The 13,608-nt window shown below is 41.3% G+C and overlaps 1 protein-coding gene across 4 annotated transcripts in view; it reads right to left on the reverse strand.

Annotated features, from left to right (window-relative positions):
• cdc27 (cell division cycle 27) overlaps positions 1-13,608 on the reverse strand; it is a 191,644-nt gene that overhangs the window by 25,425 nt on the left and 152,611 nt on the right. For all 4 annotated transcript variants that reach the window (XM_084328872.1, XM_084328871.1, XM_084328870.1 and 1 more), the window contains one exon: positions 7,244-7,324. In XM_084328872.1, the coding sequence (XP_084184998.1) occupies positions 7,244-7,324 (81 nt within the window). The remainder of the gene's footprint in view (positions 1-7,243; positions 7,325-13,608) is intronic.

The following is a 13,608-nucleotide window of genomic DNA, read 5'->3' on the forward strand; positions in this document are numbered from 1 at the left end:
GAGACCAAAAGTAATGTTTATTTTCAAATCCATTGTGGTGGTGTACAGAGCCACAATGATGAAAATTGTGTTGATCAATTTGTCAAATATTTTTGGACCGGACTGTATATTATTTATTAAAGGGGGCATATTATGTCTATTTATTATTATACATGCGAGTGAAGTTGAGTAAAGTCAGAGACAGCTGAAAGCCGGCCTCACATTGTAACCCAAACAAAACACAATTACAGATACGTTTGAGTGTGTTATGCCATACAATAAGACCCCACGAAGACAAAGAAATCACAGACTCCACAACAAACTACTTGGTGTCTATATATCACTGTTAGCAAAGAGGGATTTCTGAAAATGAATTAATGCAAATTCAACCAAACTCTTTGCAGGGGCTTGCAATCCTGCAACCTTTCAGCATTAAATGACCAAATCCAAGCCATATATGTGTATACACATTATATATAGGTTACGCATAGTGATGCACCGATGTGAAAATTGTGGCCGATACTGATAACAGATATTAATATTGCTGTTCTGGCCGATACCGATATTTACCGATGTCGATATCTCTGTATAGAAAACACTTTTTTATGATAATCAAATAAAGAGCTATTTTCCAAAACGCATTTATTTTTTTACTTTTGTAACTTATTTTGAGAAATTACAGATATTTTGAAACTATTTAAGGCAAAAAAATATATATATATATATATATTTTTTATATAGGCCCATATCACTATCTTGATATCGGACCGATACCGATGTGTAAAAAAACTGCCATATCGGCCGATATTATATCGGCGGCCGATATATCGTGCATCACTAACTTACGCACATAACGTAGCAAATGCTGCAGTCAGAAAATTGTTAGAGAAAGTAATCATGAGTACTTACTGGTCACAGGAGTCTTCAGTAATGTTTGAATGGTAATCCATTTTGTGAATACATTTGTTGAAACAACATAATGTACATGATGAAACAACAGTTCCTTCTTATCAACACTGATATATATCGTTAGCAAGCAACTCGTGCGTAGCTCAACCTGTGTAACGTTAACGTTCCTTTAAGTTCCATGGGGAAAGACTGTTCATCATTGCATACAATTTGGTTTAATCCAAAAGTCCATTCGGAAATATTTCTAATAAGACATTCAGGAGATGTCTGGTCATGGTACTATTCTCCCTGTGGCGCATGTAATTCAGGAATGTAAACAAACACATCACCAGTCACCGGGATGAAATCAAAGTAACTATAGGAGGCTGTTGGGGTCAAGAGTCAATTGGATCAGTGGTTCACTGCAAGCTGCCATACCGCAGTTCTCAACAACACTGCAAGCTGCACTTCCAGGGGCCCGGCAATCGACACATTCCAAACGGGCACAAGGTCCAAACAGCCATGCCCTAAATGGGCACTGCACTAGTTTATTAACACATTCGGGGCCAGACCCGAGATATCTCGGGTTAACTCGCCATGCGCTGGGCGCCAAACCCGAGAAATCCCGGGTTTTAATCGTTATTTCTTTTATTAGCTATATCCATTCATTTTTCATCCATCCAGCCTGATGTTATCATTGGGAATTGATCTGAGCTCGCAAAGGGCAAATACCGCCGCCTAACACCTCCCGGCCGGTATTGCACGTCATTGGAATCCCTCTGGCTGGGACTGTGCATCGATCTAAGAAGTCCGGTCCAGGTTTGACTTCTCAGGCAAGAGTAACGTTTATAACACATGGACTGGGGACACTGGAGCAGCATGGATTATGTGTTTTGGACATATAACGTTGGATCAATAAAATGCAATCAATATTCAAGCATGATGACACATATAATATCGATAATCTAGCGTTTATTTGAAAACGATTAATAAATCAAGCAACAAATGGCACGATTTCTAAGGATTGAAGCTCGATTTGCTGGAGTTTATTGAGATTAGACAGAACGCTCTAGAAATATATTCATATTCACCACGGTATAAAACGGAAATGTATGTATGAAAAAATTATCCGTTTTGTGCATGTTGACTGGAAGCAACTCACTGACAATCAACGTGTTAATTAGATCCATAGCTATTATATTTGATATATTTTAAGCACTCGCAAGTAAAGCTATCCCTACATTGGATAAAGCACTGGCGCTGAATGGCCATCAGCGCCCTCTGCTGTTGGCCCCCAATGAGTTAAAGGGGACATATTATGTATCATTATAAATTATTATTTATTAAAAGGGGTCATATGTATATTTATTACTATATATTAAAACCTCTTAACACATTAATTGCCAATAAGTATACTCGTTATTGGCCGCCAAGCGCTGAGTGCCAACAACGAGTAAACTCGTTATGATCGTTATTTCTTTTATTCGCTATTGGCATTCATAATTCATCCAGGAAGCCTCCGGGAGCCAGCTGGACCCTGTCTGATATTGCAACGCCTCAATACCGCCGCCTGGATTCTATTATATGTTGTAACACTGTATTGCACATCGTTGCGGGCAAGACCACCCGCATTTCATTGTATACTTGTATGCCGTGACAATTAAAACTCTTGACTTGACTTGACTGGTGGATTTCGGGTGAGTTACACTCTACTCTAAACCGGAAGTGGCGCTTGATGCAGCGGGGAAAAAGCTCCGCCGGAGATATCTTGTAACGTGAATCAATATACACACCTCGAGTGCATTGGATCGCTTTCGAGACGCAAGAATCAATATGCTTTCGTCGTTTATTGCGTCATACAATGGGAAAATGGATCTAGCAGATCGACGTCAAATAATTGGAATTTTCTTTTCTTCAGACGCATCGGCCAGAGGTAAGAGCAATCTAACGTTATTTCCAGCTCGATTGTCCATTTATTTCAATGCAATCTGTCCGATCAACGTACATATGGTGTCTTACTAAAGAAAGCCGTTAGTGACAATCAAGGAATCATAAACGACCCCCCCCCCCCCTTTTCCTTCACGCATGATGGAGCATAATGTGTAGTGATCATATGCATTTGAAATTTTTAATATAGCGTGTATAGGGACGAAACGCCAATCGATAATACGCGTCGGGCCCTATACCGCGCGTTCTAGGAATTACTGCTATACAGTCTAAAAACATACTTATATTCTCGACGGTACTAACACGACAATGTATGAATGGAAAAATATAACGTTCCCACATCCGGAACGTTAGATACCCGATGTTGAATGGGCCATATTAATGTCGATATAGCTATAATATTTAAAAAGTTATAGCCCTGCAAAGAAGGTGAGCCACTCCATAGGCTTACAGCACTGGCAGACAGTGGTAAAGATGGGCATACTGCATGGCACCCAATGTGTTAACATGCAAGGACGATTTGCCCACCGGCACTTTGGCGACCACTAGTGGCTCTGGTGTGCATATTTTGTAATACTATATATATCGAATTAAAGCCCCATTTGTTGCCTGTCGATAGCCCTTTCAGATGACAAAATCCGTTCAGCGGTCCTCGAGTTACATGCCGATATTTGAGGCTTGTGCAAAGTACACAGTATTGTGCAAAATACCACTCCCGACTCTGTAGAGCCATATGAAATCCATTTTATTATTTTCCAAATTCCATAATTTTTTTTCCCAAATTCTGTTTTTTCCGTTTTAATATTTCAGAATTCTGTATTTTGCTTTTTATGCTCATTTTACCATCAGAAAGTGTCTAATAAGTGGGAATGAATAAATGTCCACAATTGAATAAGATATAACAGTCCATTTAATGTTTTTAAGTGCTGCAACTCAGAAATAGTTACATTTTACACAATATTTTTCAAATAATATTGTGACAATAAAAATACACATTTCAAGTGTAAACAATAGATACAGCTACTACTGACATTATCACAATGACAATGTCAGTAGCCTAGCTATATCTATTATATTGTGATGAAATATAGTAATGCATAATTTAGGCACCTTTAGTTTAGTTTATTTCGTTTATAAAGGACAGTGTGTACTGACAATCATTTGCATTAAACAAATGGATGGTGCACCAGATTTTGCTAGAAGCTATCATTTCCATCTATAGTCCTATGTACTGTAACGTTACATAGCTATTTAAGTTTATTTAGTTTATAAAGGACAGTGTGTAATGACAATCGTTTGCATTAAACAAATGGATGGGTGCACCAGATTAAGCTAGAAGCTATCATTTCCATCTATAGTCCTATGTCCTAACGTTACATAGCTATTTAATCACAATAGTGTTGCGACTCGCACGTATTTTTGCGGGTCCAGTCAATGGACAGAATTTGCAAAACACCTTATCGCCGGAGGCATAAAAGTTATTAGGATACTGTTCTGCTCTGAATTGAGGGCTTATTGCGGAATTTCTTAGCTTCTTGATGACGTTAACATCAAAGCAGCCAGACGCTTGAGCACTGCTGCGTGTTGTGTGTAACCCGCTCTAGCGTCCCCGCCTCCCCGGTCATGTTTGCTTTGCACCAAACGTTCCACCCAAAAACGGAATTTCAGTCCAGATTAGGCCAAATTCTGCAATATTCCACGTTTTGCAGTTGATTCCATTTTTGAACGCGGATTTCATATGGCTCTACTCTTGGGGCTCTATTTCCGTCAATCATTTGGCAATCTCGAGAATGATTGTGGAGGGTTGTAGCCAATGAGTGTGGCTTTCCAATGATACCCCAACTGAGGATGTAAGAATCAGGGATCTAGGTGAAAAACTAATGAGCGAAAACTGGAAGAGAAAAAACACTGAATGAATTGAAGTCTATGAGAAAACTGAGCTTTTCTTTTGTACACAGTTTACCAAAATCACTCATAATCACTCATTTCTGAAAGGATCTTTATGAAATCTGGACATGTACTACATAAGGCTTCAGGCTATGGATCTCTGGAGTTTTTTAAGCCATACGAATGTCTGGGGAAATACTACTTCTGGACTACTAACTACTACAGAAAAACTTGAGTAACAACTTTTTCTACAACTCAAATTCAGACCTATGTTACTCTATTTCATTAGCACTAAAAGTGATCTTTCTTTATTGTATCATAAATAATACAGATTTATGTAGATTTATCTAGAGCTCCGCCTCCCTAAGAAATTTCACTTTTTTTTTTTACATAATATGAATCTACAGGTTCATACCTTCAAAATAAGCCATCAATTGTAAAATTCGAAACGATTGTCCTATGAAACATTCTGGTCAAATCCTTACTAAGTCGGGGCACAGGGATTTGAAAGGATTCAGTGAATTCCAGCTATTTGATAAGAGAACTACACTCCCTCCCAGGATGCAATGTGATGTCAATGTCAATGTCACTAGACCAATTCACACCTGGAACAAAGGCCCAGTTTATAGTCTGTTCCTTTTGTTATTCCAATGACTGGGCCCAGGCAGGCCTACAGCGACACACACTTTGATTTGATGCCATGTACACACACTAGATAGAGGTTTACCTGAATACATTAGATATATATATATAATAGTTAGGAGTGTAACGGTACACAAAATCCACGGTTCGGTACGTACCTCGGTTTTGAAGTCACGGTTTGGTATTATTTTATTTAACTGTATTAAACAATATAAAACAAATTGGCGATAATTTACTGAGCAAACTAATGCTTACTGCTGTAACCTACTAATACCACTTAAAGTAAATCTGAAGATTATTATATAGCAGATGCCTTGGACAACTGTAGCGTGTGTTTGTTTATTATACAGAGCCCCTTTCATGAGCAAGCCCTGCTTGAATACAGGGGCAGGGCTTGCTACAGTCACGAAAGGGGCTAGTTTATAGAGCTGGTATGACTTGCTGGCTGAAATACGGACGAGAGGGAACTAGGTAGCGGGGCTATATTACTTTTAACATGTGCTTAAACCCAGTGTTCTCGACAACGGAGTATGGTCGCAGATCTGCCGTTATAAAAACACCTATGGCGTTTGTTATTGCTTTGGCCAGGTCTGAATTAATAGCGAGATGCTGCTTTGGAGCGGGGAGTGGGGAGCTGGGTTTGCACTAGGATCCGTTTCTTCCGTGTACCAGTGATATTCACATTCGGGGGATGCCGTTTAAAATGCGTGATAAAGTTTGCAATAAAGTTGAACAATGACATGGCTCTGGCTGGTCAGTTAGTATTGCACTCGACATACGGCTAATATGCTATGCTGAATTACAGCTATCGTTCAGTGTAGCTGCACGCTGTGTGGGAGGAACAAACAACATCCGGTTAGTTGTGCACGTTATATTAGGGCCGGGGGGATTTAAGTTCCGAAAGATCACTTTAGTGCTAAAGAAATAGAGTAACATAGGTCTGAACTTGAGTTGTAGAAAAACGTGTTACTCACGTTTTTCTGTAGTAGTTTAAATATCCAGAAGTAGTATATCCAAAAGAAATTGGTAAATTTCATAAAATTCCATTCAGAAATGAGTGATTATGAGCGATTTTGGTAAACTGTAAAAAAAAGCTCTGCTGGTTTCAGTTTTCATCGACTTCAAGGCATTCGGCAGGTTTTTCTCTTCCTGTTTTCGCTTGTGACTTTTCACCTAGACCCCGATTTGTAGATCCCCACGTGGGGTATCATTGGAAAGCCACTCTCATTGGCTACAACCCTGTCCAATAATTCTTGAGATCGCCAAATGATTGACGGAGCTAGAGCCCCGGAAGTCGGGGTTGGTAATAAAACAATGTTTTAAAGTCTGCCGTGTACTTTGGGCGCACGCCTCACATATCGGCATGTAACTCGAGAACCGCTGAACGGATTTTGTCGCCTGAAACAGCAATCGACAGGCAACAAATATGGCTAGAGGTCGGGAAAGTGGTGTGTCGCGCCGGTGGGCAAATCGTCCTCAAGAGGGCCCGGGGCTGGGCCGTTGCACGTTAAGAGGTTTTAACAGGGGGCATATGATGTATATTTATTATATATTATTTATTAAAGAGGACATAATATGTATCTTTATTATTATATGCTATTATTTATTAAAGCAGTAGGTGACTTCGGAGAAGTTCAGTGATTTTACCTGCCCGATAGAGATAGAGCATCTCTGAATCACTTTTCAAGTCCATGCATGAGCAATAAAAGTTTTCCACATGTCTCTACCTGGATTGTTCTCTGGGTTAGGGTTAGGTCTCTACCTGGATGGCTCTCTGGGTTAGGGCTAGGTCTCTACCTGGATGGCTCTCTGGGTTAGGGCTAGGTCTACCTGGATGGCTCTCTGGGTTAGGGTTAGGTCTCTACCTGGATGGCTCTCTGGGTTAGGGTTAGGTCTCTACCTGGATGGCTCTCTGGAAGAACTTGATGGCGATGTCATGTTCCCTCTGTAGACTAAAACAGTTTCCCGCTACACACCACGCCTAGAGAGAGAGGGAGAGTACAGTACAGAGTACAGAGAGAGAACAGTAAGGTATAAATAAGTTCAACAGTAAGGCACAATTATTTTTCAAATGAATACAAAGAGGTGTTGCAGGGAAATATGATATTATCAAGTCAATGTACTCTGAAAACAAATGTGTTAAGAATAACTAGTAAAGAAACGAGTAGTCAAAACAAGGCTGTAATTTGAGGCCTATACGGTTTAATGTATATATAAATTAATTGGCATATATACTACAATAATCAAACACCCCTGGACTCCCGTTAGAAGACCAAGAAATCAAATGTCTGCTCTACGCAGATGACCTGGTCCTGGTCCGGTTAGGAACCATGCTCTGAAGAAAGAAACATTTCATACAAAGTATTCTGTATTTATTTTTTATCCTCTTTCCCCCCCTCCCCTACCTGGTTGTTGTGCGCATGTTCTCCTACTGGTCGGTACAAGGGAACCCTGAAGTCATCCGCACGCTTCCTCCGACACGTGCGGCGACAGCCAGTGACTCTTTTTTCACCTGGCAGCGAGGACTCTCGTTGGTGAAGTGTAACGCGTGGGAGGTCACGCTGCCTTCATCAAGTCCTGCCTCCGCTGAGCAAGCGCCCAGACCTGACCTGTAGGAGTCGCTGTCCACAACGCCAGTTTCCCACCCATGACTTGCCCTCCCCCTAACCCAGCCAAACGAGTTAGTATGACGATCAGCCCAAGCAATGCTGACTCCGGGAGTCGAGACCGCAGCCTCTTATTGGTGATGAGCGCAATCTCCGCTACGCCACCTGACCGCCACGCCACCTGACCGCCTCTATTATTCTGTATTTCTGTATGACAAATAATAAAGAAACTTGAAACTCTGATGACATGGGGTGTGATATCTTTGTTCTTCTCAAGGTTCAACCTTTCAGAAACCAAGCCATCAGCCGCTGTCCTGGGCCAGGGGTATGGCCCATTGTGCCATGTGCCTGAGACAGAGCCAACTGAGACAATGAAACCCCGCCATCGCTCCACTGCAGTATCATTGAAATCTTTTACAGTCCTGTGGGCGGATCATATGAGCCTCGATTCCAAACGAAGACCCTCCATCTTTGATCCAGTTACCGAACGTATTTTTCAGCCTGGAATAATGGGATTTATGATTAGCCAATGTACATATCGATCTACCAGAATCCGATGACTAATGACGAAATGCTGCCGGCGATCACATGGCCTGACGGTAGGACACTATTCCCCCAAATTACAGCTGGATTGGACATTGTTTTAAAACATAACGTGATGATCAGTGAACATGGCTGATTGAACGCACACTTTATTGCTAATCAATAATACTAATCGGCGTTCCCCGCCGCCCCCATTTCATCCATAGATGCTCTGTAATAGTCCGGATGCTACGCAGTTTGTTTTATTTCATTCGTATATATACAGCAGAAATGGCGTTTGATATAACGGCGCCAACGTTTAGCCTATTATCTAGCTTCCTGGAAAAAAACTAGACGAAAAGCGCGATAAACCTTATATTCACGACGCTATAAAATGACAACCAACCGATGGATTTTTATTTTCTTTAAGCAATTATGAAGGCACGGTTTATGCACTCAAGTGACAATGAGAATGGACAGATAGCAATACTATAAATGATATATATATCCCTTAGAAAGTACATAGGTTTGTAAACAAACCGCTGTCCTCTGAGGCATAAATCGCCGCAAGACTGCGGACGCCAAAGTGTTTTAAGACGTGCCCAGGTAGAAAATAATCAGAATTCCAATTACATGAAATTGTCATTGGTTAGAGAAACTATGATATCTAGCTGCATAGTGGCACAGCGGTTAGCTATTTTGCCTCACAGCTAGAAGGCCCTGGGTTTGAACCCAGTTTGGAGTTTGCATGTTCTCCCCATGTTTGCGTGGGTTTCCTCTGGGTACTTCCTCTCACACCAAAATACATGCATGTCTTGAAAACTAGCTCATAAACCAACTATGGCATCGTCCTGTGACAACTCCTCTCTTGACTTACGCTGTTTCTATGTGCAGTAGAATCTCCTCACCAAGAGCCGTACGAGCAAGAGGTCCAATGCATATAACATGCTTTGCATCCTCACCATCTCTGTATGCCATGGTAAAAACCTAAACTAACATTAGCTAAGCTGGTCCCAAAACAGTTAAACTAACCCTGGACACGCTCACAGCCGGACCTTTCGCTTTCTCTCTCTTTGTATGCGTGTATCCCTGTACGTTCAATGATTTTAAGTAGCCAAACGTTACAATATAAAACAACTGGATAGCTAATAATAAATAGTTAACTTCATTAGCTGAAATATTCTAAAATAATTAAGTCTGTTATAAGCCATTCTCTCTCTCCCTCCCATCTCTTGATTCCAAGGTACCAGTTCAAATGTGAACGGTACCAAACCCTAGTTGTTGCTTAACCTGTTGGAAAACCACAGGGGGTAGTGAGTGGTGTCTCGCAAAGAGATCCACTACCCTGAAACGGTTCCATATCTGTCTGACAAAGTCTAGATGTAACCTCCACTCATCTCGAGTAGGGCTGTCACTAACGATTATTTTGTCGATTAGTCGATTAATCTAAACGATTAATTTACCAAAAGAAACAATTGATTCTATTTGCAATTGAATATTTCAAAATGTTTTAATAGTATCCTGCCTCTTTGACACCACCTCCTGAATACCCAGAGTAGGAGATGAGCCATGAAGTTTATTTATGTCTATAAATGCTGTGTAGTGTGGATGCCTACAAAATCGAGGCTGTTCATACAGGACAAGTATTTATTTTATGCATGAACATCTGGCATGGCTGATGGTTGAAAATAGTCGATGAGTCTTCTAATGCTACTGCGGAACATTATTAGCTTGGCTCAGCAGTTAGAAATGACTTCTGAACACGGTTACAACACTAGAGGGGCCGCTTCTGGTAACATCAGAACAAAAACAGCACCAAAATCAAATGTTCTCAAACTCACTGGCATATATAGGTCAATAGTACTCTGGAATGCTCTGCCAAAAAACATCTCATCCACAATACATAATAAAATTACTTTCAAAAAAAATATTAAGAGATATCTTGCAAACATGTCAAGTATGTAACTGTATCTGTGCATTTTATCTTTTGTTTGACTGAAATGTTAGATTTTATAATGTGAATTGAAATATTTTTTTATCCACTTTTTCTCCTCTTTTTTCAAATTTTTTCTCCCATCCCAATTACCCGCTGTGCCAATTCTCCCCTCCCGTGGCTTGAACGTTGCTCGCATATGCCCCCCACTGGCCGGTTGTAGGGAGGATAGAAGCCTTGCATCACGTGTCCCCTCCGATACACGAGGAGGCAGCCTGTCACATCTTTTCACCTGCCAGCGCAGACTCTCATTGGCGAGGTGTAACATGTGGGAGGCTCACACTGCCCCCGCCATTTCCTGTCTCTGCTGTGCAGGTGTCCGCAACCGACCTGTAGGAGTTGCTGTCCACAACGTCCAGATTACCACCCATCGACTTCCACCCGCTAACTCTGCCAATTGAGTTAGTATGACGACTGGCCCCAGCCGGAGGCAACGCCGACAGCCGGAGTATAATGTAAATTTGTATATTTTTTATTCTTATTTTTTGTTGTACATTTGTATTGCATTTGTTTTGTCCAGGACCCCAGGAAGACTAGAGGCTCTTTCATGTGTGAAGGAAACGGGTGTTTTTGGGTGTTTTTCAATGTATGTGATGTATAGATTGGGGGAGATGAGAGCATCTAAAGGGGGCCGGGTCAGGGAGGTCGAAATGTGCAGGCTGACGGTGGTGGGAGCAGGAGAGGTGGTTCAGAGCGAGCAGAGTGATTGTGAGCACCACACTGAGCAGGGCAGAATGTTGACATTCCGATCTGGAACACATTGATAACAGCATGCACAGGGCACAGACAGGAGAGCGGAGAGAGGTTAGATCATTAATGGACCAGTAATGAAATGTTTTAATGGTGTGAAAGGTTATTAGCAGTTGTCATGACAGCGCGTCGCATGACAACCAGAAGGGGGGCGGGCCGTCGTTGCTATGACGAAGATCTATAAATCGAACAGTGGTTCCGGGGAGGGGCAGACTACAATCTGACTGAGACTAAGAGGGAAGAAACCATCAGAGACTCTCATCCCTCTCACCCTCGCCGGTGGGGGGGGGGGGGGGAATGACACATCATCATTAGCTTCGGCTAACACGAGGAGGGTTTAGGCTAACGACCAGGCCTGACCACCATTGGACTGAATAGCAGAAGGACGATAGACTGAACACACCGAAAGATCATTAGAATAGACTTTTCAAGGACAATACAATCTGTTAACATCTGAGCTGAGGCTTCTGTTTATGAAAATAAACAACGCTTTTCCTTGTAAGGTAGTACGTTGTCGAAGTGTCGAATTCTTACGAAGGTGGAGAATTATTATGGTTTGCGGATCGCACTAACGGGGAGAGATAAGGATTGTATCAGCCAGTGTATGAGACGTCGGAGAGATAAAACACAACGCAGATGGGGAGATGATTACACAAGCCAAACAGATGAAGACGTGATACTGGCCGATTGATCAGAATCTAACATGTGTCTCTAATGGGGATCCTTTAATAAACAAACATAAACAAGAGTAGGGTGAGTAACCTACATGCCATTACTGCTTTTTAGCTATTGACTCATTATAGCTACTTTATTATCTTGAAATAATATAACACCGCCTGTTACTATAGCATTGCTTATCATTACATACAATGTATCCATGCCTGTAGCTAAATGCTGAAAAACAGGGAACAAAATTAACTTTTTAGATTTAGATTTAAAAAACTGCCAGATATATTTTTTTACCAGCCAAAATGTCTAAATAGCTTTTTAGTATATCTCCATGAATTATTATATGTAAGGGATAATGTATAGCTACAAGGTCATTATCGCAAAATAATTGACCGACAGAGTTTAAAATACCGAGGCGCCTCGCCGAGGTGTTTTAAACGTCAGTGAAGGTCAATTATTTTGCGACAATGACCGAGTATAGGCTATACATTATCCCGCTTATTACATGGCTAACTTACTAACAATATAATTCATTTTACACCATCGACAAGACAAGATCAAATGCAGACGCAGTTCTGTTCTGTCGCTCCCGCTGTCATCGCCGGCAGCTTCGCCAGCAGGTTTGTGGTCTGATTGCACTGATGTCAGTGGGCTTGATTGGTCCAGCTGCGCACAGCGGTCATTATTACTCGGCAGAGGTCCGTTATCAAGTAATAACGGACCTCTGACGAGCGCTATTAACCAATCACAATCAAGCATTTTGGCGAATGTTAAAACGCCATGTACCGTACTTTTCGGACTATAAGCCGCGGCTTTTTCCCCCATTTTTCGACCCTGCGGCTTATATAACGGTGCGTCTTATATGTGGACAACCCGAAAATCGAAATATTGCTTTTTTTACTGCATTGAAATGTTATTTATCTGTTCCCTTATTTGCTAAACTTAATACAACTTGTAAATGAGTTAGTTATTTGTCCGACAGTATTGTGTCCCAATGGGAGTCATTCTCTGTAGAGGTGGGAACTTAAAGCTCAATATAAGAACGGCCATGCACCACCACTCACAGAATCGAGAAAGAGCAATCAATCTGTCAACCCTTTCCGTGTCCGGGCCGGGTGAGGTTTCCCGTGTTGAGTCAAATTAAGCCGCAGGCTCCACTCCTTACATATGGTAATTAAACATTAAAACACATGCGGCTTATAGTCCAGTGCGGCTTATATATGTACACATCATTCAATTTAGCTGCTGCGGCTTATAGTCAGGTGCGGCTTATAGTGCGAAAAGTACGGTAATAATGTGTGTTATCTCTCCACTCCATGCTATGGTAGTGCTTGTGCCAGCACAGGAGATACAAATAAAAAATATTCTTTATATATAGGCTATATACATCATTTAAATCAATATCCTCCTTTTGAATAAAATAGGCTCAGGAATCAGGATTGTTAAATATTTTACATTATTGTTGCTAATGAAGTGAAATATTTATTATCATCAACTGTCCAGTTAGTTTTTATAGTGCAACGCTAGTTCAAATCATTGAACGTACAGAAAGAGAGGGAACGAGACGGGCTCACCTTTCCTCACTATTGGAACTCTTTCCAGGGTTAGCTTGGTTAGCATTAGCAGCAACCTCTTAACACTTTCAGAGCCGGCCGTGTTTTCCTTTTTACCCCCTTGAATGCCCAGCACCACTTCAATGTTAATGTTAATATCGCCTAATCTGTT

Source organism: Notolepis coatsorum (assembly GCF_963971535.1).
Source record: "Notolepis coatsorum genome assembly, chromosome: 14".
NCBI lineage: Eukaryota > Metazoa > Chordata > Actinopteri > Aulopiformes > Paralepididae > Notolepis > Notolepis coatsorum.